Source organism: Penaeus monodon, chromosome 14, assembly GCF_015228065.2.
Source record: "Penaeus monodon isolate SGIC_2016 chromosome 14, NSTDA_Pmon_1, whole genome shotgun sequence".
NCBI lineage: Eukaryota > Metazoa > Arthropoda > Malacostraca > Decapoda > Penaeidae > Penaeus > Penaeus monodon.
The window spans coordinates 11,381,923-11,404,422 of record NC_051399.1 but is presented as its reverse complement, the minus strand read 5'-3'; the positions used below and the strand labels follow the sequence as shown (position 1 = coordinate 11,404,422).

The 22,500-nt window shown below is 33.7% G+C and overlaps 2 protein-coding genes across 11 annotated transcripts in view; both read left to right on the top strand.

Moving 5' to 3' along the window:
* The window catches only part of LOC119580868 (bromodomain-containing protein 1-like), a 22,310-nt gene extending 543 nt beyond the window's left edge, over positions 1 to 21,767 (top strand). For 2 of the 10 annotated variants that reach the window (XM_037929072.1, XM_037929073.1), the window contains 27 exons: positions 771 to 971; positions 1,065 to 1,225; positions 1,435 to 1,617; positions 1,732 to 1,886; positions 2,141 to 2,318; positions 2,593 to 2,724; positions 2,844 to 3,032; positions 3,371 to 3,497; positions 3,788 to 3,927; positions 6,262 to 6,410; positions 8,116 to 8,175; positions 9,863 to 10,064; positions 10,377 to 10,501; positions 11,165 to 11,285; positions 11,429 to 11,617; positions 11,785 to 11,914; positions 12,077 to 12,212; positions 12,533 to 12,648; positions 12,768 to 12,988; positions 13,118 to 13,250; positions 13,945 to 14,043; positions 14,418 to 14,572; positions 14,762 to 14,905; positions 15,450 to 15,618; positions 17,234 to 17,463; positions 17,674 to 17,816; positions 17,939 to 21,767. In XM_037929072.1, the coding sequence (XP_037785000.1) occupies positions 785 to 971; positions 1,065 to 1,225; positions 1,435 to 1,617; positions 1,732 to 1,886; positions 2,141 to 2,318; positions 2,593 to 2,724; positions 2,844 to 3,032; positions 3,371 to 3,497; positions 3,788 to 3,927; positions 6,262 to 6,410; positions 8,116 to 8,175; positions 9,863 to 10,064; positions 10,377 to 10,501; positions 11,165 to 11,285; positions 11,429 to 11,617; positions 11,785 to 11,914; positions 12,077 to 12,212; positions 12,533 to 12,648; positions 12,768 to 12,988; positions 13,118 to 13,250; positions 13,945 to 14,043; positions 14,418 to 14,572; positions 14,762 to 14,905; positions 15,450 to 15,618; positions 17,234 to 17,463; positions 17,674 to 17,816; positions 17,939 to 18,137 (4,173 nt within the window). In that variant the 5' untranslated portion in view covers positions 771 to 784 and the 3' untranslated portion in view covers positions 18,138 to 21,767. Of the gene's footprint in view, positions 1 to 770; positions 972 to 1,064; positions 1,226 to 1,434; positions 1,618 to 1,731; positions 1,887 to 2,140; positions 2,319 to 2,592; positions 2,725 to 2,843; positions 3,033 to 3,370; positions 3,498 to 3,787; positions 3,928 to 6,261; positions 6,411 to 8,115; positions 8,176 to 9,862; positions 10,065 to 10,376; positions 10,502 to 11,164; positions 11,286 to 11,428; positions 11,618 to 11,784; positions 11,915 to 12,076; positions 12,213 to 12,532; positions 12,649 to 12,767; positions 12,989 to 13,117; positions 13,251 to 13,944; positions 14,044 to 14,417; positions 14,573 to 14,761; positions 14,906 to 15,449; positions 15,619 to 17,233; positions 17,464 to 17,673; positions 17,817 to 17,938 lie in introns of those variants that run through there. The other 8 variants (XM_037929078.1, XM_037929077.1, XM_037929076.1 and 5 more) reach the window with 8 other exon arrangements.
* Positions 21,768 to 22,341: 574 nt separating this feature from the next.
* Positions 22,342 to 22,500, top strand: part of LOC119580870 (formimidoyltransferase-cyclodeaminase-like) — an 8,143-nt gene continuing 7,984 nt past the window's right edge. Inside the window, exon 1 of the mRNA XM_037929081.1 lies at positions 22,342 to 22,500. This exon is cut by the window's right edge and continues 8 nt beyond it. Coding sequence (XP_037785009.1) covers positions 22,455 to 22,500 — 46 coding nt within the window. The 5' untranslated portion in view covers positions 22,342 to 22,454.

Below are 22,500 nucleotides of genomic sequence, written 5' to 3'. Positions count from 1 at the left end.
CATTTTGAGGTCCTGCTCCGGGTTTGCTTTTGACAACTCTCGGCATCTCGTCTCTCTATGGTGGTCAATTGTTGCTTTTTCAGTGGTTTATGAGTAGTAGGGTCGTCGGTGCTCATTTAGAAGTGGTTTTTGAATGAGAATCATAGAATCTGGCATATGTGACTGGCAAAACAGAAGTGCTGTATTTGGGTTAGTGTGCACCACAAAAACTCTAGCTGTCGGGGAAGAAAGGAAAGAATTTATTGTTCTTTGTAGGATGCTGCTATTATTGAGGCAGGGGAGGGATAGTCAATGCCTAGATCATCTGAGGGAGGGTTGAAATGGATTTAGTTCATATAATTCCATTCCTAGTGCAAGTGCCAGAGGAGCAGCACTTCAAAGGCCTACTTATTGTGAGGACGGGAGAGGATTGGCAGATTACTGGCGAGTTGAATCTGCTGAATTGGTAATGTTTGGTGTTGCTGAGTGTGTTGCAGCATCTGTGAAGTGTATGGTTGCTCTGTCTGTAAATCTGCTTCTAAAATTACTCTATTTAGATTTTTTATGTAAAGGATGCTGGCTTTGTTATATTCCTGATTAAAGATTTAATTTATCTCATGAATATTCAGCTGCAGAATCAAGTATTACATTCTAGAAAAATATGTTTCACTATTATTCAAAGGAATGTTGCAATAAAATACATTAAGTGATATTAAGTATTGTATGTATAAAGTTGAATGATTCATTGTATATATAAGTAAGAAGCATTATATATTGGTCATTGTTTACAGATATATAATACATCATGCCTCGGCTGGGCCTTGGCTATGACATGGACCAGTTCCTGGACCACTGTCGTATGACAAAACCTCCGTATGAATGCCCGCATGCATCATGTGGCAAGATTTACCGCAGTCTAGCAGGCATTCAGCACCACATGAACACATATGACCATGAGAATCCTCCTCCAAATGTGGTCACTCCAAAATCAGGTGAGAAAATACTTAATAAGTCCTGTGAATATGTTGAGAGATAAAGGTAATAACTTTAATTTCTATCTACTTTTTATTTGGTTCACCTTTCAGCCCGGAAGAAAAACATGAAGCGACCCCCATCCCCTGTAGCAAGCCAGGATCCAGAGCCACCTTCAATACCATACTCGCATGACATGAAAACTGTGGAGTTTGAGGTTGATGGAAAATTGACACGGTTATCTGTCTATGACCCAATAGAAATTTTATCAAAGGTGGGAATAGAATCCAGGGCTTTACTATTGATAGTAAAGAGGTGTTGCTGGTATATACTTGTACTTTGTGTATTCATGATAAGTATAATGGTTACTAATATTCTAAGAGGTATTATTGTCTTGAATTTTTTTTTTTTACAGATATGTTATTTATTTGTATTTATTGTTTTATATGACCTCACTAATTTTAGAAAATCATGTGTGGTAAGCACGATTTTCCATTTTGTGATCAGGAGGATTACGAAGCTTCAATGCCTCCGGTTGTAGAGGAGCCCCCACCTCAGGAGCAAGCACGCACACCAACTATCAAGCCATTGCCCAAGACACCAACATCCAAAACCTCCCTATCAAAAACTCCGGTGCAGAAAACTCCTCTCCAGAAACCACCAAAAGTGAGTATATAAAGACTATTTGTGTCACTGAATATCTGCAAACCATTTGAAAGGAAACGTAGGGAAACTGTCTTTCCTTAATTTATGTATTGTAACTCTGTTTGTTTTACACAGGCTCGTACAGGTGATAAAGATAGAGGGGTAGATGTCCAACGTTACACAATAGAAGAGAAAAAAAGCAACAAACTCCCAGAAGCGTCATTTTCAGTCATAGAGGATTATTACAAGAATCTTCCTGATGCTCCTCCACAACCATCCAACTATCATAGGTATATATGAATAATATGTGTAGTACTCTTATATTAACTGTATATCCATGTGTTTTGGTTTGTGTGTGTTTATACTGTAATATGATATTGATTAAAAACAAAAGCAGGCAGATTTATTTGCTCCATTAATTTAGTTATATGCTATGATTGTTTTATACAATTTCAAGATTTCATGTTTATGTTAAAACTCATGAATGTTTCTCAGTAGCAATTGGATGGAAATTCAGAAAATTGGGTAACTTTATGGTTTTTAGGTTCATAGAGAAAAGTCTTGAAGAATTAGATGAAGAAGTGGAGTATGACATGGATGAGGAAGACAGAGCATGGCTGCAGAAAATGAATGAGAAGCGAGCTGTGGATGAACTCCCACCTGTAGAAATGGAGACCTTTGAATTACTCATGGATCGTTTAGAAAAGGAATCTTTCTTTCAGGTAAAACCATTTGATTTGTGATACTGGTCTTGCATGAAGAAAATTTAAGGAATGTGATTGTAAAATAGTATTATGATTTCATATTTGAATTATCTTTTTGATGTGCCTAAAAGTTCTTTCTGGTTTATCAGTAGTACATGGTATATAGAAATATATAAGTGATTTTATTGGTAATTTGGATAACTATTTGTTCTTCATGTTACTATTCCATATCAACTCTAAACCATAAGATTTAGTTATATTTTTTCTTATATGTAATATTATGTTATTCTAGGCTCAGTCAACTGGCAGAGATTCTGGTGTGCCAATAGATGAGGATGCTGTATGCTGTATTTGTATGGATGGAGAGTGTCAGAACAGTAATGTTATCCTATTCTGTGATATGTGCAACTTAGCAGTGCATCAGGTTAGTACTTTGTATTAAGGAACTAATTTCAAAATCAAATACTAGAGAGGAATGTTGTGAAACTGGTAAAAGAGGTGGTAATTTTCAGATATGTTAAATCTGTCTTGTCAATTTCTCAGGAGTGCTATGGAGTTCCTTACATCCCAGAGGGGCAGTGGCTATGCAGGCGGTGCTTACAATCTCCATCACGGGCTGTTGACTGTGCTCTTTGTCCTAACAAGGGTGGAGCATTTAAACAGACAGATGATGCTCGCTGGGCTCATGTTGTTTGTGCCATGTGGATTCCTGAAGTTTGTTTTGCAAATACTGTAAGTATGAGAGTTTCTTATATATATGTGTGTATATATGGGTATATATATATATTATATATATTATATATATTTTATGTATATGTATATGTATATGTATATGTATATGTATATGTATATGTATATGTATATGTATATGTATATGTATATACATATACATATACATATACATATACATATACATATACATATACATATACATATAATATAATATAATATAATATTTATATATTTATATATTTATATAAATAAATAAAAGTCTTTCTAAGGTTATATGTACTACAAAGCTTCCTTTTCTATACTACAGGCAAATTTTAATCCCTGTATGTGTATTGCAGGTTTTCCTTGAGCCAATAGACAGTATTGGTAATATACCTCCTGCTCGCTGGAAACTCACATGCTACATATGCAAGCAGAGAGGAGTGGGTGCTTGTATCCAGTGTAATAAAGTAAACTGCTATACAGGTAGTTATTTTTTTTAGATATTTTTCTGTACTCTTTTGAAATAATAGCATATAAATTGGGACCCACTACCTTTTTTTATCATTTATATTATTCTCTAATTCTTTCTCTTAGCCTCCTTGACTGCCATTCTCTTATCCTCATGTTTAGCAGTCTTGTACCTTTCTGCTTTTTGCTTTTATATATTCTTTTATTATATTATTTCTATTTTGGCACATGAAGACAATTTACTCTATCAGATGCTGTATTGTCAGTATGCCTTTTTTTTTATTAATATTTCATACTTTTCACAGCTTTCCATGTGACCTGTGCTCAACAAGCAGGACTGCATATGAAGATTGATGCAGTAAGAGAGACAAGTGTGAATGGCACATCAGTTACAGTGCGAAAAGCAGCTTACTGTGATATGCACACCCCAGCTGACTCAGATGCGGTATGTTATGTTTATTTTGATTGTTTACATAATATACATGGCAAATTTGACTATTGATTATTACATAATGATGTAAATAAAAATGATCAACTATATTTATTCCAAACCAAAGACTGCCTGAAGTTTGTTGAAATACAAAGTAACTTTCCTTTTTATGATAGGACTCCTGCTAGTCATGCCATATCAATATTAGCAAGAGATGGAGAAGTAAAAGAGAGAGCAAGGGAAATAGTTGATATAGATGTATTGCTTACTTCACCATTTTGTTTTGGCTTTGCTCAAGCTCTTGCACCACCCTTTGTGCTTCCTAATATTCTGCTCTCTCAGCACTTTCCTGCTAACAAGCTTGAACCTGGAAGCTAGAAGGAACTTTTATTTTTTTTCTAGAATTCAATAAATATTCATAAGAAAGGTGCAGTGCAGAAGGAGAACTAAAAAATGACATGTAACTCCTTTCTGACAATTGGCATTATACAAGTATAAGACCAGAAGTAGTGAAAGAAATAAAGTGTCTTTATTTTTCAGTTACTTAAAAGAAGAAAAAATTCCCCCTATAGATTTGTCTATTTTATGGGAAATAATGTTAAAAAATGCTAGAACAGTGGTTAACTTGTCATCAGAAGAGAGAAGGCTGAAGATAGGGAAAGAGTTGGTAAGATAAATGATAAAGCAGAACTTAAGATTCAAATCAGATGTGATGATTAAAGTTTTAGAAAGGTTTTTGGTAAAAGATACATGAGATGGTAATAATACATTGGAAAGCAAACTATATGCTGACTTGTGACTTGTGTCCTTGTTCTTATAGTTGAGAAGCACCTAGGATGTGATGAATGCAAATGATTGCAGCAGACATCATAGTATGTGTAAGTCTGTTCATAGGGAATACAGTTATAGCCATGAAACAGTGCTGCAAAAGTTTTACCCTATGTAATATTGTTTTTTTTTTCATTAATTATTTTTTATGGATAAATGGATTATGGATTATTTCCTCAAAAGCAAGAAAATACAGTAACTGTAAGGCAGTGTGATATCATATAGTTTCTGATATCATCATTATTATTTGCTGATTATCAGGTCATGAGTCTTTCATCTATATTGATGTATGTGTGGGATGCCTACTATGGTCAGATTTTGCTTGTTAGATGTCTTGTGACATCTTGTATCCCTCTATAATCTTGCCTGCTTTACTTTCATATTCTAAAAAATGCTTCACTAAGCACTAAATATACTTCAGTGAAATATGTCAAACATCTACTCTATTTCTGAACTCAAACATGGTGAATCTGGCAGGTCAGGACTTTTGCTGACAGAAGTAGGTGATTAGAGATCTCATGGCAAGCAAGGAAACACTCAGTGAAGTCACTTAGAATATACTTAATTAATCTGGTTCCATATATGTTAGGCCAAATTTTAATAATTTGGTGGAGCACCAACATGATCAAATGAAAACACAAAAAAGCAACAACTATATCAGTTGATAGTTGTTTAGAAAATATTTGCAAAGAACAAGAATAACAACCATAATTTTAAGAACAAAAAGATAGTGAAAGTATTTTTTTTTATGATTATTTTGAATTTCCCTTGTTATGTCATTATACTGAAGTAGTTTTAAATATTGATATTGGAAACTGTTATCACATCTTTGTTTGTATATCATGTGAAATTAGGATATATTTTTAGATGGAATACAGATCCAGAAAGTTTATTTATATTTGTAAAAAATATGAAGAATTCACCCAAGAATAAGTTTGAAAAAGTTGACAGCTTCTATTGTTTGTGTAATCATGTTATTATAGTTCTACAAATATTGAGGTAGAAGGTTTTAGAGAAATTAATATTTTTTAAATGCTGGTTTGTGGCAGATACACTCTTGAATGCATATATGTTTTTGTTCTGCAACTAATCCCTTTATTTGCACCTTAGTGAGCAGAATTATGCAGTCAGTGCTTGTTTGCTGGTCAAGCATAACTACGTATACTGATATTGAAAGTGCCAAACTGAATATGTAAGTTAGGAATTGGTAGAATTGAAATGAGTCGCAGTTGGATTCAGGGAAGGAGTGTAGCCATGGCCATTCATAATATTTTTTTGAATCAAAATTTTTTAATAAATCAGACAAAAATTTTTGTTAAAAAATTGGAAAGTTCTTTATGATGAGATAATGTACAATATCTTTTTTCTAAATTTCTTTAGATATAGTATTAAGAACAGAAAGAGGACTAGCATGTACAGTCTGGCACATATCTGGTGTGACGGTCGTCCAGTGCTTGCCTCCTCTGCTTTTGCTGTGTTGAACATTTGTGGTTGAAGGGCCAGTGTGTGTTCACTTTTCAGCGTCCTCAGCTCGATGAGATTATGGACTCGGCTAAGAAAGCAGCGGCAAAAGCGGCATCACGACAGAAAATGAAGAAAGCTCGTAAGATTTTGGCTGAGAAACGGTCTGCTGCTCCAATTGTTTCAGTTCCCACAATTCCAGCTGACCGGTAAGAAAGGACCCCTTTTTTTTGTTATCATCGTGTTTTTCTTTTAGGTTGTTAAAGCCCAACACTTGATTCAAATTTTCCTGTAGGTTTCAGTTTTAATTTTATTTTTCTAGGAAATTGGTGAATACTTAGTTGATGAGTTTGCAGCTAGGACATTTGGTACGATTTTCTCTTTGATCATTAGTTGAACTGTGTTTTAAATCTCCTATGTTTGCTAATAAACATTTACTGGAAAGTACTATTTATGAATGCAAGGTCAGTTAGGTGTTTATACTTTTTCACTTATATTATTGTTACTTTGAACAAAGGTGACTTTTACCTTGGAAAATAAGGCTATCTCTTCCCAAGTGTCAGAATTGTCAGCAGCTACTATTATTGATTTTGAGAGAGACTTAGATTAATGTCACTGAATTTGAAGTGAATTCAGTACATCTTGTTCTTTGAAATAGTGGAGAAAAAAATTATGCTCCACAAATAACTAAAATAATCGTAATCATGTTTCTTGACTGATATAACTGATAGATTAAATATTATAGTAAGCTGATGTGTTGGCTTCTAGATAAGAGATAATACTTTAAGATTCATGGTAAGATTTGCAGACCATAAGAGGTGAGTGATACTTGCAATGGCTTTAATTTATTGTAATGGAGTTCACAAATGATTTGAAAAGTGTCAGATAAGCTTATGTGCTGACAGCTTTAACTGTTAAGTTTTTTGTCATGATCCATTTCAGTGCTTTGAGTTTTGAGAACTCCATTATGTTAGTCTAGATGCTGTAGGCCGTGTTACAGATTGACTTGTAAATTCAACTTATGCCGGGTGCATTACTGTTTCTGATTGTGCCAGAATGATACAAGCAGTTTATATAATCTTTAATTAGATGGTTAAACATTAAGCATTAAGAAAATGAGTGTAATTTTTTTTGTTATAGTAAGATTAAGTCAAACCATTGAGAGCATAAAAAGGAAAAGAGCAGTGTACCCATATTTCCTATGTCCTATCTGGATCCATATGTAAATGTCCCCTCTAACCTATTCACTGTATATAGTTATTCAGGTCTTTGGCATTTGGTTTGTTGGATTGCTTGCTTTTCCATTCCATTTAGATAGCAGCTGTTAATAAGCCAGGAGGTTGAAATACTTCATATTTTTTTTTTTTTTTTTTTTTTTTTTTTTTTTTTTTTTTTTTTTTGCCTGTTATTCATCTCCTTGTCCTTTCATCTTACCTGTGTTGTTAGTCACCTAAATGTTGAGATTATTACCATTTAAAGTTAATGGAAAAGTATTTGGTCCATTACTATAATAGTAAAGTAACATAAACAAACAGGTTCAAGATGAAAACATTGCATAATATTTTGCTTGAATAATCCAAGAATGAACAATAAATGCCTAAAGATAAGTGCAGTGATGACAATGCTTGCACAGCCTGATCACTAAGCATGTATGTGTGTTAACCCAATCACATGCATGAGGTACGGCTTGCTACACGGGTTTTATGTTCTCTGGTTTTCTCGTTACCATTATATACATTCTGTTTTGCACATATTGTAAATAATCCCTTAAGCCTTTTTTTATGTTTTATAAGCTACATTTCCTTATTTATTCTTATTTGGTATCCTTTTTGGGTATGAGATAGAAATGTCCTGCATTAACCAGCTTATTTTGTTTCCCCGGCACCCCCTTCTGCCCTGTGTTGGGTCTCATAGTCCCATACTCCCTACCTATTGTGGTGTTGTCAACTCTGTGCCCATCCTACCCAGTGAAAAGTAAGTGTGTGGTAACCTTGTCCACCATGGAGGGTAACTTGTCTTGCCAGTGGGAGTGACCCTGCATACTCGCAAATTATGACAGGTACTTTGATACCCATGCTCCATAGTAATCATACTTTTAGTTTTTAAACAAGAGGTTCAAATTTGACTCTTAGCAATGAGTTTAAAGTAATCTTTAGCCTGAATGAAATGTTCAGGTATGGCATCACAGTATCTGTCAGGCATGTATAGAATTGGTGAAGTAAGTAAGATGGGTTTTTCATTCAAGTGATCTTTGCAGTGGTGGTCTCATTTGAGCTTGTAATTGCCGTAGTTTTCATTAACTTGTTTTCTCCATGTATGCAGCTTAGTTGTCCATTGAAGTGCTGTTCTTATCCCTGCTGAGTATATGTAAAAGCAAACCTGTAAACAATGTGGCTGATAATTATAATTTATCTTACTGAAGAAGATTGTGGTTTTTATCTTTTATTTCTAACTGTAGCAAGTCAGAATGAGTTGTATGCTTCTAGATAATAAGGCCATAGATTTACAGTTGACTGTATTGCATGCTGATTGTGTAATTCAGGGAGGAGCCTGACTTTTGGAATTGCCCACTAAACCTAAACTGTAATTGTGTGACTAGCATGGGGGCATGAAATGAGAATTAGTATTTTGTGTGTTTTATTATAAGGTTAGTAGATTTTTTAGAATTTTCTTTTTTTTTTCAAAGTAATGATTGATTACCGTGATTACAGTCCTATCAATATTATGATGAAAATACTGGAAGAACTTTTTTTTCAGTTAAAGTGTATATAGGTTATACTGGTTTAAGGGGGACTTGTAGTGACTTATTTGTAGAATGACAGTAAAATTGATATTATGATTATGAGGTTTCCATTATTTTTGCAAAAGAATATAGTTATTGATAGTAAGAGAAATAATAGTTGTGTAGTGATATTGACTAAAGACAGTAAAGTTATAGAAGTACGGCATTTATTGTGTAGACTAATATCAAGGATATGATGATGATGATGATCCCAAGACTTACTTTGATGTATTCAGGTAATGAGTCCTACTGGCAGTTTATAACCCAAAATATCAGACACCTTATTCAGATACTTTGAACACATAGTTTACATGTAGAGTAGTGTAAGCTTATAATCTTGAGTGGTCTTTTTATAGCACTATTTAAAGATTTAAACCTTAAAAAAAGAGATCACTTAGAATTACATTTGTCTCTCTAGATATAAGACAGATATGCATCCTAATACAAGACTCCTTTTAATCTTTCCCATTCTTTCTCTTTTACCTGTGTGTACCTATTGACTTTATTTTGCCAGATAGGCTGTTTGGTATCACACATGAGACACTTAATGTAATCTATTTTTTCAGCATAACTAAACCAATTTTAATGTTTAAAGTAATTTTGTAGAAACTAGAGTTGTTTATTGAGGAATCTTATTAAAAATATGTTAAAAAAAAGATAAATCTTTTTATGTTCTTACAGTAATGTCTTACAGTGATAATGTTATTTTCATATATTTTGTATTTCGTTTTCACTATTTACAAATTTTGTTCAAATTAGAGTATTTATTTAATATGTTTAATGACATAGGAAAACCATTTCAGATCTGAGATGAAAAAACTTCCCTCCAGATTTGCAAACATTGAGACAAGTCATTTCACCTTTGTCCTTCTTCCTCAGTATTCAGAAATTGGCATCCCTGGTCAGTATGCCTAAAAGGTCACAGTTCATGCACCGCCTCTTAGCCTTCTGGACCTTGAAGCGGCAATCGAGAAATGGCGTCCCGCTGCTGAGACGGCTTACAACCTCACATTCCCGCCGTAGCAATCGGTCACCTGAGGAGAAGAACACAGACTATAAGGATAAGGAGAAAATACTCAGTGTAAGTCATTTTTTGTTTTTGGATTATGGTGACTGTCGTGATAATACTGCAGAACATACTTGCCTAATGTAATTGAAAGTTTGTTACTTTATTTACTAATCTTGTTTTTATTGCCTTGTACCACAGTGTAATTGTTTTCCTAATTATTCAGTTTGTCAACTTCATTTTGCACATTTCCAGTAAATGAAAAATCTACATAGAATTTTATCAGTTTTGTAGCATCTGTGCTATTTTGTTCATGTAATTAATCATTGGTTACGAGAGCATTTATTCCACAAACAAATATCATACATTTAAAATATTAAAAAACAGGAGGCAGAGAGACGCAGAGAAGAAATTAAGTATTGGCAGAGGTTACGTCAGGATCTTGAAAAAGCAAGGCTGCTCTGTGAACTAATTAGAAAGAGGGAAAAAACCAAGAGAGAGCTAGTCAAGGCGTAAGTACACAGTCTTAGTTTTTCTTATAATCATTGATATTTCATTAACTCAAAAGCCCTGGGAAAATGTGTTCACTGTAGGATTGTTTGGTGAAATGCCTCTGCACTGAGATGGATCTGCAAGTGCTTAGCCACAAAGGAGTCAATCAGTAGATCTTGTGGCCTCACTTTTTTTTACTAATGCCATCAGTATTTGATGCTGTTATTTTTGTTATAGACTTTGTAATTATTATAGTGTTATTTGCAATATTAGATACAATTTTTTTTTTTCTTCAAAAATAAGGGAAATGTTCAAACAAGTGAGACAGGTAGTACTCGTAATTGGCTAATTGATGACTTAGTGCTTGTGGAGCCATGTGTGTGTAAAAAGAATTATAAAATTAAACTCATAGTGAGCATGGCATGTATGTACATGTATGTACATACATGTACATTAACCTCTAGCCCAGGGGATAGGGGTTAATGTTATGTTGACAGTCATTGTAAATATTCTGTTTATTAGGATTTTTCTTTATTTAAATAAAACTGTTTAGTATTAAACTTAAAATTTGCATCCCAGTTCAAATTGTATAATTTGTACATCAGTGATATTTTTAAAAAATCTGATCATTCCCAATCTTACATAAAAATGAATGTATCAATATAAAATTCTGATTATTACAGAAAAGCTGAGGAGAAGCAGGTGCAGTTAGCTCCTCTAGTGCATCTACTACTGCAGACCATTGATATAATTCAAGAGAAGGATCAACAAATGATATTTGCTGAACCAGTTGACTTTGATGAGGTTTGTTTTTTACATTGTTTGAAAAGATACGTTTGCATAAGTGGTTGTATGAATATGTTATTGTAGGTTAAGGTGTGAGATTATTGAAAAAATAGCAATTTTATTATTAAATTTTTATCTAATAATTATTGCAAATCTTCTAGGTTCTTGACTATCTTGATGTGGTAAAACATCCCATGGATCTTTCCACCATGAGACAGAAGGCTGAGACACATCAATACCGCACAATTGATCAGTTTGCAAGTGACTTTGAGCTGATGATTGACAACTGTCTCACCTATAATGCAAAAGAAACCATTTTCTATAGAACAGCTGTTAAGTTGCGGGACCAGGTAATCAGCATGTATACAAAGTTTTTACCCTGTACAATTGCTCATGAAAATTCACTTATTTTTGGTTAAATATATGTGGATGTAATTGCCTTTTGAAGTAGGAGGAAGTCACCTTAAGCTATGACTATTATTTATATTTAACAGTATTTTTTTGCATCACTTTTTAGGGTGGTGCTATCATTCGTCAACTCCGAAGAAATGTTGAGAACATTGGATTTGATATGGAAACTGGGTTGCTACTACCACACCGACCCAAACCTTTGCCAGAGTACTCAGATAATAAGATTATCAAGGAAGGTAAAGGAAAAAAGAAGAAAAAAAAAAAAAAGTTGTATTTTTTAATAAAAAAAAAATTGTGAGGAGATCAATCATTTTTTCTTACAAGGTCAACTGTTTTGAATGCATGATGTTAAGTGGTGTTTTGTGATATAAGATGTATGTATATATATTTCATTTCAGTTGATGATGCCCTGGTTGCTGATGGTGATGATTCAGCAAGTCTAGAAGATCGAGAGAAAGCACTGCTTGAGCTCCTAGATAAAGCAAACATGATTCGACATCATGTAGCGCGCATTAAGCGTGTAAAACTCATCAGGTATTTAACTGATAATTTATTGGCTAATCTTTTTAAGAATTAGATACATAATTTACATGGGTCTGCAATATTGCTTGACAGCATTTAGTCTGATAATTTTGTTGTTGCATTAGAGCAAATGATTGCCACTTCTAAAAATGTTCTCACCACAGTTATTATTATTATTATTATTATTATTATTATTATTATTGTTATTGTTATTGTTGTTATTGTTGCTATTATTATTGTTATTTTTGTTATTATTATTATTATTATTATTATTATTATTATTATTATTATTATTATTATTATTATTATTATTAATTATTAATTATTTACAGACGAGAGATTGGGATAGTGCGCAGGAAACTGGCAATGAATCATTCTGGAAATAGTCATTACAAGGCCAGTGTAACATACTATGACAGTGATGACGACAGTGATAAGGATGATTCCGGTAAAACTATTGATTGTTTCTTTTGTATTTTCATTAGAAAAGGTAAATTTTCCCAAAACTTTGATAGATATTTGATATTATTTGTTTGTGTAATCATTAAGCTTAATGACATTTCCCAGATATAGATAATAGCTCAGTCATTGATGACGAGGCCGAACCTGGTGAGCCAAGCAGGCCAAGCACACCACCTCCGCTGGCAGCAAAAATGGTTAATGTCCACCTGTCCCACACCCCTAAGACACCATTGAGCAATCGAAAGGTACCTCTGTCATCATCACCTATGACCACTCCTGTGCAGCGAGGTCGTCAACGCAAGACAGGGTTCAGAGGCACACCAAAGGCAAGGCATTGGGTCTTTGGTTGTCTGATGAAATTTACCTTTTATGTAATGTATGCACAAGTTGTTTTTTAAATGAATTACATGCAAGTATTGTATGTATAGCGCTAATGTTTATCACTCCTTCAAAAGGATGACACCAAACAGAAGCGCATTGACTCCTTCTTCGAGCGAATCAATAAGAACTCTCAGAGAGAATCAGATCATCCTGACCATGCAGCCACACTTGCAGATGAAAGTAAAGCAACAAAACCAGAGAAAGAAGGTATGAGACCAGTGTCAAATATTATTTAATTTATAATGATATTTGTATCTTTTGGTATTGAAGATAGTATTGATAGAGAAATATTTTTTTTTGCAAGAACTTCCTCCTCTGTTAATTTTTTTCTCTCAGGGGATCAGCATCATAATAAAAGCAGGACAGAGAAATTAGGGTCATCTGTTGGATTAATAACTAATTCTCTTTGCTACTGGATCCTGTAAATGCAGCTTTTTAACCCAATCACTATTTATGTACTGTCCCCTGCAGTTTTTTTGTGAATTTTGTTACATACGGATAGCTCCACATGTACTCAGTCACCAAGGAGTCTATCAGTAGGCCCTAGTGACCTGCATCTGATTTCCCCATTCCTTGAAATTCTGGAAAAATGTGTTTTCTTTTTAATACTCTTGATATTGATACTGTTATTATCTTTACTGATGTTATGATGATTAAATTGTTATTAAGGTCTTGGTAACACTAAAGACAATTAAGTAATACAAAAGAAACTTTCCAAAAATCAAGGAAAAGAGTAAACAGGTGAGATACATAGGACTAATAACTGACTCCTTGGTGACTAAGCACTTGTAGAACCATCTATGTATAAATACAATAAATAAACTTATATTACAATGGGCAGGGCATGTATTCCTGCCAACTGTGCCAGTTGGGTTAATATATATTTATTTTTTCTTTCTAGATTCTGCTCAGGAGACTCCCAAGAAGCGAGGTCCAGGGCGCCCTCCTAAGCGTCTTAGAACTCTGTCAGGTCCATCTGCAAGTCCCCCAGCCAAAAAGCGTTAGTATTTTTATGAAGCATTGCTTTGGGTGTGATGGGAAATTTTTCCTGGATAGAAAGTAAAGTTAAAATAATATTTTACTGACATTTTACTGAAAATTTTTACTTCTGTTCAACATTTGGACAATGATTATGATGTGTTTTCTGCCATAATAAATAGAAAAGATTGGCTGAAGTGATAACCTTCAATTCAGGATGCATTCATAGGAAGCTATTAGATGTAAAATTTGGATTTTATAACTAAAATAATGTAGGAATTTACAAAAAGAATCATAGGAAGTAAGGTATGATCTGAAATGAATAAAAAAAAAAAAATTAAAGTTAAAAAAGATGTTTGTATGATACTTATGATTTTTTTATGAATACTTTTCAAGAAGTAGAGAGTGACTCAGCAGAGCCTGTGACACCAACCAAAGAAAGCAGTGAAGATGGGCCAGAGGAAGAACCCCCCTCTGTACCTAGCTCTCCATCTGGGGTGAATCGCCGCACATCAGTACTCTTTACGAAAAAAGCTGGAGCACTCTTTAAGGTTCGCACAAAAAATGGACTTCTTATATTTATGTTATTGGTAGTTGAAACAATATTTAAGATATTTGCTATGTTTTGTATTATTTCTACTTTATTTTATGATACAATCTGTATGTCTTTTTAACAGTTTCCAAATATTTGAAAATTGTTGATATGTAAATGCTTATTTCATTGTTCTCATTTGCTCCAGAAGCCAGACAGCTCATCTCCCCAGAAGCGCATATCACGCCAGCGTCGAGCATCAGAGAGCACACAGGGCACCAATAGCGATGTTGATATTCAGTCACCAGAAAAGACACCAAAGTCAGCAAACAAGAAAAAGGGACATCTAATGGTTAGTGGATATTAATATTCTGTAATTTTTCATCCTTTCACAAAAATAGTTTAAGAGATTTCCTACTTGTCTTCACTATACTTTAGTGACAGCAGAGAGTCATACCATCATTTTTTAACTTTTATATGGAAGTTTCTGGCTTCTATTATATTGCAAGTAAGCTGAAGAATATGCAGCTAAATCACTCTTACTGTATTTGAGTTAATTTTTTGAAATGTGACAAATTCTTTAGTCTTTTTCTATTTTCTATATATTTCAACTTTTGGTAGGATTCAGTGATACAAATTGTATGCAAGTGAATGAAATTTACGAATTCAGCTAATTCAGATATGCCTACATTGTGAAACCTGATATTACAGAGAAAAGAAAAGCAGCATAGTGTAGGTAGATAGGAGGGTAGATGCTAGAAATGCAAGAGTGATAAGGAAGTGTAAGATTTGGAAACATGTCTTTTTTATTATTATTATTTATTTATTCATTATTATTCAGCTCTTGTTGTTTATTTATTGGAGTAAGTATTAACAACAACCTTGTTTACCATCAGAATACAGGGTTGACTAATGGAGTAAGTGTTGACTCCGGTGTTATTTGCCATCAGAACACAAAGTCGGGCTCCTCCCTGTCCTTCCCTGAAAACATCTCAATCTTAGATCTCTCAGACAGTGGGACACCTCCATCCAAGGATTCCTTCAAGATGTATCGACAGGGAGGAGGTTTGTTTGCTTCCTGTTGTACATTTTCTTTTCTTTTATTTATTTATTTTATTTTTTTCTATTTTTGCACAGTTCGGTAGGGGTGGTTTGTCAGCTTTTAGTTCTAGGTATTATATTAGGCTTGGTTATGTCACTTGTTGTTGAGGGTGTGTAAAGCAGTGGCTGTTTTTTTTAATCTTATTTTTCAGCTTCTAGGGTTTAGTTGGAAGTAGAGGGTTATAAGCAGGATGAAGAAACAAATGCATGATCTTTGTTCATGATTCTTTTCTCACTGTGGAATAGTATGCAAATGTTAAAGAGGTGATAAAATCCTGTTTATTATTTCTAACTTGTTGACTAAAAGATATTTTGCATGTAATAAAGAGGTGGTCTTAAGGTATGTATTTACTTAAAAAAAAAAAAACAAAAAAAACATGAAAAGATCTAAACTCAGAAGTATGTATCACTCTGTAGAGATTCTTCTTCTAGTGACTTTTCATATGCACATTTCATATGCATGATAGTTTTGTAGTTAAATTAGCAAATCGCACATAGTTAAGCTTCTTAATTTTTATCAGTATTAGTAGAGGGAAGTAAATGATAGTGGAGGAGGTAAATATATTATTTGTTTCCATTGATTTGTATGTTGTCAGTTTGAAAGTTCTATAATCTCTACTCTTGCAGATTTTTATTTGTCTCTTTTACAAGCAGGGAAGAAAAAAAAAAGAAAGAAGATATAAGGATATTTTGTGATATAATCTTCCAGTCCCTACTCAAGAACAGTAATGGAAGATTTGTTTTCAAACTTCTGTCTTGCTCTCTAAATATATATAACTGTGGGTGTGTGCATGCATGCTTGTCTGTTTGGCTGTGTCTGTTTGTTTTGTGTAAAAGAAACATCCTCAAAGAAGATGCAGTCTGGGGTTCAGAGCCAAAGTCATGAGAACTAATTATGGATTTATGTTTGAATTGCTCATGTCCCTAAATCTGGCACATTTGTATTGTTAAATGATAGATCCATATATATTTTTTTGTTGAGTATAATTACCATTATTACTTTATAGAAGAAACAAAAATAAGTAAGTAGAATAAAACTTAAAGAGCAAAGATAACTGGAAAATTGTAGTAACTTTTCATTGATTAATCATTTGCAATTGATATGTAGAACAGTCAGGCGATATACCTTATGCTGGTGAGGTAGAATTTATTTTCTCAGTAATTTGCACTTTGCTTTTCTAGAAAAATATGTCACATTTGTCTTGGTTTCTTTATAGTTCATAGAATTATTGGATGATCACCTTCTTTGTCTCCTCCTCTGCCTTCTTCTCCTCCTTTTCCTCCTTGTCCTCCTCCTTGTCCTCCTCCTCCTCCTCCTCCTCCTCCTCCTCCTCCTCCTCCTCCTCCTCCTCCTCCTCCTCCTCCTCCTCCTCCTCCTCCTCTTCCTCCTCCTCCTCCTCCTCCCCCTCCTCCTCCTGCTCCTCCTCTTCCTCTTCCTCTCCCCCTCCTTTGTTAGTTGATAGCTATTAGTTGTCAAATAGCTGTGTAATTAATCTTCTGTCCTCTTGATCAGTAAATTGTTTTTGAATGAAAAAAATTATGTAATCATCAAATGGCATACTCCAATTTCCTCTGACAGAGATACCCCCAGAGACTGATGAGGATACACACTCTGAATCCAACTCCAGCCTGACGGATACAGAGGATGACACTGCTTCAGACTCGGATTCGGAAGGTGTTGGTAGTGAGTCTGACTCTAGTGTGGCAGTTGATTCACCTGGCTCAGGTCACACTGGAGATCAGATTCCTCTAGAACCTCTTGACCTTGTTTGGGCTAAGTGTCGGGGTTACCCTTGGTATCCTGCTTTGGTATGTTACTTTTATTTTCTTAGTTTCTCTATAAGCTATAAGCAGTCTAAAAATTGATACATATCTGATGATATACATGTGGTAAGATGGTTTTATGTATACAGGACTACTCTAATTTTTCATCTAAGACACATTTAATTTCTGTGTTCTATTATACTTGACAATATAACCTCAGAATCACTTTTTTTTTTTTTTTTTTTTTTATTCCAGATTATCAATCCCAAGATGCCTAAAACAGGATACTTCCACAATGGTGTTCCAATTCCAGTACCTCCAGATGATGTTTTAGCATTGGCTAATAATTACCCTTCACCAATGTACTTAGTGTTGTTCTTTGATAATAAACGCACTTGGTAAGTAATCCAGATTCCATGCAAACCATCTAACCATAACTGAATCAAAACGCTGCAATATCATAACAGATTTTATTCAAAAGTAATAATACATTCTGTAAAACAATAATTTTATTCTCCAGGCAATGGCTTCCCCGTAATAAGTTAGAGCCCCTTGGAGTTGACTCAACTTTGGATAAGGCCAAACTTGTAGAATCCCGTAAACCAGCTGAAAGGAAAGCTGTGAAGAAAGCGTATGAAAAGGCCATCTTACATCGATGCAGGGTGACAGGAGAAAACACAGGACTCAGTGGGGAATCAGAGAATGAGGAAGCAAGTTGAAGCAAGAAGGCTGTAGCTGTATGTTGAAATGAGTGTTTGGCTATATGTATATGGTATGACTGTATATCTGCAAGTTTGTTGTGCACATGTGCTTGTCATTGAATCTGCTGTATGTATCTGAGATAAGGAGACAACTTGTAAATAGGTTACTGAAGAAAAGAAAACCATATATTTAAAACTAAACTGAGTCTTGTTCTACTATGCGAATCAGTGAGTAAGAAGTGCAGGATTAGGATATGAAGAGTGACATGTATTTAAAGAGTAATTGTACACATTTGCATTCTTCTTCCAAATAAATGATAGATGTTTATAGAGTAGACTTAGTGCCATTATACAGTGTTGTTTATATATAATTATTTATTTTCACTTCAATTAGATCTTGATATCTCAGATTACTATAAATCAGCAATCAAAGGACATTGTGACCAATTAAACAGAGTTTCTCTAGACTAATTTGTTTGTACTGTGTGAAAATGGAAACACGTGGGTTACCATTCCAGGACAATAGCAGTTTTAGCAGAGAAGAAATATATTCAGTGTATTGTTGCATATGGAGATTGGTTAGTTATATTTCCGATAATGGTGTGTATTATAGATCATAGTTTTAAATCACAGTAATCACTAGTCATTTAGATTATGGAAACAGAAGAATCATCATGGTTAACATTTTATATTTGTGTGTGGAAAAAAAGGAGAAATTCCTAAAGTAGGGGAACAAGAATGGTTAAGGAACCACAGCTTTATTTTAAAGACAGTATCTTAATAAACAAAGAGGGCCTATCTATCTTTTATGTAAATTATTATTGTTGTAGGAATATCCCTCTAACCTACAGTAGTGATGACAGTACTGGAACAGTAAACATGCCATTCTATATTTGATTTATTTTTAGATACTGTCTCAAGAAGAGGCAACAGTAGATTAAGCTCATTTTAGTAGCACCAATAATTTAGTCATTACATGTGAAGAAGTAACAGTTTATTATAGACATGGTATGGATGTGTGATACTGCCTTAGACTTGGTGTTAAGGAATATGTAGCTAGGATAAACCTGTTATGGAGTAATTCATTCATTCCATTAAATAATTATGGCTATGGCTTCTGAGAGAAAGTGGAAAGTGAGAAAGGCAACTTGTAGCTGTTACTGTCAATCTGTGGATAGATTTTCTCTTGCAGTGTACTTCACGTTTGAATCACTCATTCCAAGTTTCACATTTATTTTTATTCCTTCTGTTATTTGCCTTTCAACAGCTACTGGAGGATCTCGATATTTGTATATTTTTTATGCTGTATCATTTCATTTTTAGCTGCTTTTTGGTTGTGGATGTTTAGGCTATTTTTTATTTTGTACATAATGAATGAGTCTGAATAAATGAGAAATTATTGATAGTCTTTATAGTTCATTAAAATTGTTTTGTGAAGACTCACAAATGTGATTTTGGATATGATTTGATGGGAATCACTCATATTTTCAACATCAGAACTTTATTGTTCTTAACTAAAAATGTAAGTAAAATGTATTATCTAAGAACTTCAGTGATTTATTTATTAGTCATAATAGAAGAAATCATGGTAATTGCATAACAATTTACTAGTACAAAGGCAATCATTGAATTGTTCATCTTCATTAAAAACATGTTCATTAAATTATTACCTAGTCACACCTGATGCTGGGCACTGTTTATGTGGTAGGAGTTCCATCCTGATTCCTATCATTGTTATTTGTGATTTTAATTAATTTGAAAAACACATTAAAGGTACGTATTGGAGCATTTTCATGAGCAGTGCCTTTTCAAGACTGTTGCCATCATCATGCAAATCAACCACAAATGAGCTCTGGTTTGCATTTTTCCTGATAAGTCTCCCTTGTCATTTTATTAAAGAAGCAATAACAATGGGTAGATCAAACCCTGTTATTATTTTATTTTTGTCATTGATCAATTAATATCTATTTTAGGAGGATCATTATTTAAATGATTACTAACAGTAATGTGGATTTTATTAATAATATTGTTCAATCTGGTTGCTGACACACAAGCAAAATACTTTACATGTTTATAGGTATCTAAGCCAGTGTGTACCTGGACCAATAGAGTTGAAGTTTATGCTAAGAGGTGTTTTGTTTATGTAAAGCTCAGGTTATGGATTGCTTTTTGAATTTAGAAAATGTCTAATATTCAAATTTGAAGATCTGAAATTATGAAACATTTAGAAGGAAAGAATCTTAACTCCAAGATTTAAAAAAAACTATTATGTTTGTGGTTTTTAAAAGTATATTATTTTTTGTATACATTTTGGTTTATTTTTTATTCAAAATTGCCTGCTTCATGGTATAGTTAATCAGTTTCTTGGTTTGCATTGTTTAGATTAGTAATGCTCAAATATTATTATATAGCACAAAGTACAGATATTTCACTGCCCAACATTGTTTAAGATATGATATAAAAAGGTCAAGCATGTACTGTTATTATGGGATGGAGTATTTTAAAATGTGTTCATTACAAGACAAATTAAATACCTCTTTAGGCTCTTTCTCGTTTGAACCTACCCAGGTGTCAGTACAAGATCAAGATTTTTCATTATATAAGAAGGATCTTAAGCATTACCATGCGTGTAATGGGGAAATGTTAATTCATTAACTAGTTTTTGCTTTGATTTTAGTACACCAGCCTTGTATGTATTATGAACCTTGCAATAATTGCAATAATCATTTTTATTCAAGGGGAAAGGTTAATTGAAACAGCCATTATTTGAAGGTATTTCAAATGAAAATTATTAGTCTTACATTTATGAAAGCATCACACTGCCAGAGCCCTTGTAATATTGATCATTTCAGTTGTATATTTGCTGTTACGTAATATAAAATATTTAACACTTGTCAAAAAGAATATACTAATGATGACAAAAGTTAAGAAGTTATCAATATGCTTAAGAAAAATCACAATTTGCAATAAGCAGCATGCAAATAGTTATATTTTGGTTATTTTTTGTATGAAGTCATGAGAATTCCCGAACACCATTACTCGAAGGGAGTGCAGTGTTTTGTAGTAGCTATCGATATTACAATGTGAATCTATTAGAAAAGGCTTAAATATCCTTCCAGATTCTTGATATTGGGGTACCATTTCTTTTTATTCTAGACATCCAGGTATATAGTTGTATCGGCAAAGGTGATCCAGCTTCTGCAACTGTCATTAATATGTTTGGCTTTCAAGATTTTATCATTTTTAGGAAACATTTCAGTAAATATGCCTTATGATGTATACGATATACATGCAAGAATACTGCTTCCAAAATTAAGTTAATGGTATGATAATCAGATTAATTCTCAGAGTGATTATAAATTGGTCAGTTGTATTAGTGTAAGCAAATGAATATTTTTGTAAGTTGGTGATGACTTAGGTTGTATGGTGTTATTTTCTACATCTGTGTGTTTTTTTTTTGGGCCTTATTTTTTTACTTATTTGGATGTCAAGAACACAATACTTTTTATTTATTTATTTTTTTTGGAGTCTGATCTTAGAAATTTGGTTTATTTTGATATTCAGCATCTGTGTATTTATCCTTGCTTCTTAGACTGACCGCATATTTATAAGGTGCTTTTTTGAGAATATATGTCCATGAAAATCAAATTTGTTTACTTATCCTTGGAATTCCGATTCAGTATTTTATCACTGACAGTGTATATGGAGAGAGAGAATATAATTATACTATTCGAAATTCATTATTTATTGTCATATCAACCTAATATAATAAGCATTATACAAACTTGCACTTAGTCACTATAGCAAGTAATAAACATCACCATTTTCAGACCCATTCTCACAGTATGCTTAGCAACTTTTTATAATTAATGAATGATATTGTACAGTAATTGCACAAAAGGAACTACGTGTCAACACTGAAGTCGATCTGTGGGTGTGTCAACCAAACGACCAATCAGGGATAAGTGAGCATGGTGTGTGTCCACCAAAGGGTAGGTGACCTTGAGCGAGACAAGAGCTCAGATAGAACAATATTTTATTGTTTTATACATGGCATTCCCGAAGTGACTATACCAGTATGTACAGCACTCTCCATTATTTTCATTAAACTGCCATTTAGGGATATAATGGGATATGCAATACTCCCCTTCCTAAAAGATATCACACCACTTCAAAACAATTAAATAGATACATGATGTCAACCAAGCCAGTGCCAGGGAGAAGGGCGCTTAGCAACGGTCCAGAAGGCCAAGGGAAGCAGTCCGGAGTGGGAGACGTGCGAGAGGAACCAACCCTAAAGATAATTATTGCGTACCGGAACGCGCTCTGTCAAAGATGGCGAAAATTATTGAATGTGTGCCCAACTTCTCCGAAGGGCGAG